This window comes from Puntigrus tetrazona, chromosome 13 (genome assembly GCF_018831695.1).
Source record: "Puntigrus tetrazona isolate hp1 chromosome 13, ASM1883169v1, whole genome shotgun sequence".
NCBI lineage: Eukaryota > Metazoa > Chordata > Actinopteri > Cypriniformes > Cyprinidae > Puntigrus > Puntigrus tetrazona.
Window position 1 is genome coordinate 22,815,418 of NC_056711.1, and position 4,480 is coordinate 22,819,897.

Consider the following 4,480-nt stretch of genomic DNA (forward strand, 5'->3'; position numbering starts at 1 on the left):
TCTCGTGGCCACTGTCCAATTAGGTACTGCTCAGGCAGCTTGTCCAATGAGGGCGGCTGTCGCCCGGCTGATCGAGCTTGTGAGAAAAGAAGAGGCGTTCTGGGTTATGCGTGCAGTGGACAGTTATACCAGACATTACTGCACTGCAATGACAGAGAGGAAGTTGGAGGGTGTCACTGGAAACTGATGAGCTTTTTGCCTGCTCTGGCATAATGGTAGTGAAACAGAACAAGAACAGATTGTATTTATGATGAAATGGAAGTTACAAAAGTTGATGTTTACATTTTCTGATGAAAACTTGACTAGTGTTTGACCATGAAAAACATACAGGCCTATTTCAAGGCTCTGTGATATATAGTCTGATCTCTAAATGTGGCTCAGGTCCCTCTGTAAGTGTCAACTTTGTTTTCCTTTTCTTTCATTTTAGGTCAATCAGCCAAAAATGTACTCTACTGTAAATGTACTCTACCTAATATATGTTATTTATTAAATTTACACACAAATACACACACACACACACACACACACATAATACAATATAATGATAAACTTCACAACTGTATGTTGATTACACAAACTTTTGGATTACATATATTCATGTATATAACATTTAGTACATATAATGAAAATCCACACACACACACATATATATATATATATATATATATATATATATATATATATATATATATATATATATATATATATATATATATATAAACATATAAAAATATATATAAAAACATATATAAACATATAAATATAAATAAATATATATATATATATATATATATAAATAAAATATATATATATATATAAATTTAAAAAAATATATATATATATATATATATATATATATATATATATATATATATATATATATATATAATGTTGATATGTGTGTTTTATGTCTATATTATATAATATATACACACACACCATACATATATTGTATTAATTGTACACATTTGGATAAAACCATCTACTACATTACTAATTGTAAAAACATTACCTGAAATGAACTAATTGACTACAAATGAGTGTTCTCACAAGAAAGTTACGCTCTGAGGACACACGAGGAGGAAATGAAACAAAGTGAAACAGCTCACAGTGAAACCCACATGCATGTAGACACATGCACTAACAGCTGAAATTCAAAACAAGTCGCTTGCAAGCAGCCCACAGATTGAGTGTTTGCTCTCTGCTCCAGCTCTGCAAACACAAATGTCAAAGCCTATGCAAAAGAGCCAATAAAACGGCACTGTCGGTTTACCCTCTGCTCATTGTTTTACACCATTGTTGCGAAAGAAAGCGACTCTGCGAGTGACACTCATTATCAGACGTGTCGCAGCAAGGCCGGTTACAGTTCAGGCCTCGAACGCCGAAGCGGCCCGAACGATAACCATCGACTCCGAAACATTTTTAGCCCAGTACACACACCTTTTCTCAATGCACTTGTTGGGGGACGGCTACGCTACATTCACTTGCAGATTGCAGCGAGGCAGCTGCAAGGTCTTTGTGTGAAGGAGAAGCGTTTCAAATGCAAATCTACACAAGCATCAGGCACTCCACGAGGACGGGAGATAGAGAGCTGTCTGACTTAATAGGTGCAGCCTGCCTGGTCAGAACCGTTTAGACAATAGCGGTTTACTCGTATAAGAACGGGAGGTAAAAATGCGAACGACTGTCAAAACCATCTTTTTTTTTAAAAAACTCTTTACTAGACTCGCACAAAAACCCGAGGAGATAAGACAACGGCCATGTTAAGAATGGAGCTTACTAACTGTATAGTACGTACTTAGTAGGATGCCATTATAAAGGTCTCCAAAAACAATGTGCATGATGTTCAATTCAAGTTGCATTCAAGTCAAGTCGGTAAGGCTGTATTTATGAGTTGAATGTATGAGAACGCTCTTGTATAATTACAAGAAAACTCTCTTCTCCTCGAGTTTCCAAGTTTAAGGGCATGTCAGTGAGAAAACATTTATGTAGAATTAGTAAAGAGGCACGTATGGAATATTGTAGTACAATACTAAAGGAATATGTAACGATTTAATTGACAGCAACTTCAGAAAGTGACAAAAAAAAAAAAAAAACTTTTTTATGATTTATTTTTGTCGAAAAGGTAGACATCGTCGTTTTTCTCAAAACAAAGTACGACTGACGTTGTAATTACGACTAAATACAAATATCGGATGGTTTGAACACACATTGGGGAAAAAAAAAGCTCAATATGGTAACATTTTAAAATAAAACAAAACTGAGAATAAGAATACACTGAACGAAAAAGAAATTAAAAAAAAAAAACATAAAAGGGTCGAAAGCAAAGTCACTTTCTAGTTCATCTATCGCACTCGAAATGGAAGGTCAAGTTGGAAGCATTGCATTGTGGGACAGCCGTCCGTACAGACGATGCTGTTTACTGTATACAGTGCAGAAGAGTAGTATGTCAGTATTCTACAGATGGGATTGTCGTCTGAGGAATCGTTCAAAGGAGTGATACGTGTTGTACAATTGCTCAAAAATAAACCATTATTGCTAAATAATTTTTTTGTGATAATCATCATTGTATAATATCTTACTTTTACACAGCTGCTGGTCAAATGAACATAAATGAAGGTGGAATATTTGCATAAAATGGCCAGCTGTGTAGGAAATCAATTGACTAGGACATTAGTGGATTATGCAGCTTAGCGTCGTTATTATGAGATATAAATATCAAATGCCACCATTGATCAATTAAGTCAAGTCACCTTTTCTTATAGGGCTTATAAGATTGTGTCAAAGCACTTAACAGTATCAAACTGGAGAATAGTGTCAGTAACGTATAATTACAAAACGAAACACTCAAGCTTCAGTTAAAGGCATTTCATTATTGAATTCACAGATGTCACTGTCTAGCTCTGTTTAGTTTAAGTAATACTGGTGCAATCAAATCGACAATAATTGCTAGAAATTAAGGGTCAGAATCGTACTAAAATACACAGAAATGCAAAGAAAAACGGACCGACAGAAAGAAACATACATGGTCATAAAATGTCAAACTCAATGATCTAATCTTCTTTTTACAGAAACATACTGTACATCAACACACACACACACACACACACACACACACACACACACACAAATATCTCTGCTGACCACAGAAATGTGTTGCTGGACTGGATGGGGGTCTCTAGAGGCCTAATCTTGGTCTGGATCTTAGCGGGTCTAGGTTTTGGTTTGGGTGCTGTCTGTAACTTTGATAGAATACGACGGGTTTGATTTCTACTGTAAGTGTGACAGACAAAAGAAAGCAAACCCGTGCTGTAACAAACAACCTCGAGGGCAATCAGATCGGAGATTTAATCTCAAATGCAGCAAATACAAAATCCCTACATCTATAAAACCCGAGGAAGAAATCATCCACTCAAAATAGCCAACGTGGAAGATGAAGTTAAATCAAGCTCACGTTAAATATGGATTGTATCCGTACAAAAGGGCGTAAGAACAAACAAACTTTCAAAACTGAAGTAAAAAGAGGTTTAAATGACAATTTAGACAAATTATGTCATTACAAAATGACAAAGTTAGCCGGCTTACAAAAATAAAACGTACCTCTTCCTGGTGTTATAAAGTGATTCTCTGATGGGATCCTGGTGGGTTTAGTGATTTGCTTCATGTTTGCAGCATGTGATGATGATGATGATGATGATGGTGATGATGAAGGACTTCTGCTGTATCTTGAAGAGGAGAATAACGTTGTTCTCGTATGGTCACTCCATCTCAGAGCACTCTTATTAGAGTCAGTCTGAAGTCTGGAGTTACTGTTGCACTTGGCGCATTTATGAGCACGAGGCGCAATAATAAACTCCAGAACGAGAACCGAAAACGTGTTCATGCGAAAAGCCGATTTATAATTGCACCTCACTTCCTCTTAACCTGCTGTACGTACGCGCACAAGCCTGTCGTTCCCTGTAAAACTCTGAATCAAAGCGGACGCAAAGTTCAGAAGCGGGTCCAAACTCCCCAGCGTTTCTGCTCTGACAGATGTGTACTAGCAGCAAAGGCTGTGGGCGGAGAGGAAGGCGCTTGCAGGCTGAATCTGATTGGAGCAGAAACCAGCGACGCTCGATTCTTATTGGCTTGCGAGTTCCTTCTTGCAGCGAAGAACCAATGAGATCGCTGCTGGGGTGGCGTTTAGTTTCGCGTGGAAAATAGGCATTGTGCCTTGGAGCTGCGGAATGTTTTTTTTTTTTAATGTTGTTTTATATTCTGAACAGAGAAAGTGTAGGAGTTTTGTTTGCATTCTGAAATAATTACTTAAATTATATTAAAGGAATAATTCAAAAGAAAAAAAATTCTGGGTCTAATTCTGTTCCGAACCCATAGGACCAACGCAAAAGCTGACGTTCACTCCATCCTTTAAGCTCCAAAAATGGCAAAAACAGTAGTTTTGACAAACAGGAAGCTGTTGTGTGTAAATCGTGTGAGAAAC

At 36.9% G+C, this 4,480-nt stretch overlaps 1 protein-coding gene across 1 annotated transcript in view; it reads right to left on the reverse strand.

Moving 5' to 3' along the window:
- The window catches only part of LOC122356266 (glucocorticoid-induced transcript 1 protein-like), a 16,740-nt gene extending 12,700 nt beyond the window's left edge, over window positions 1-4,040 (reverse strand). The window contains exons 1-2 of the mRNA XM_043254796.1: window positions 3,601-4,040; window positions 1-76 (exon numbers count right to left, since the gene is read on the reverse strand). The exon at window positions 1-76 is cut by the window's left edge and continues 46 nt beyond it. Coding sequence (XP_043110731.1) covers window positions 1-76; window positions 3,601-3,883 — 359 coding nt within the window. The 5' untranslated portion in view covers window positions 3,884-4,040. The remainder of the gene's footprint in view (window positions 77-3,600) is intronic.
- Between the last annotated feature and the right edge of the window lie 440 nt (window positions 4,041-4,480).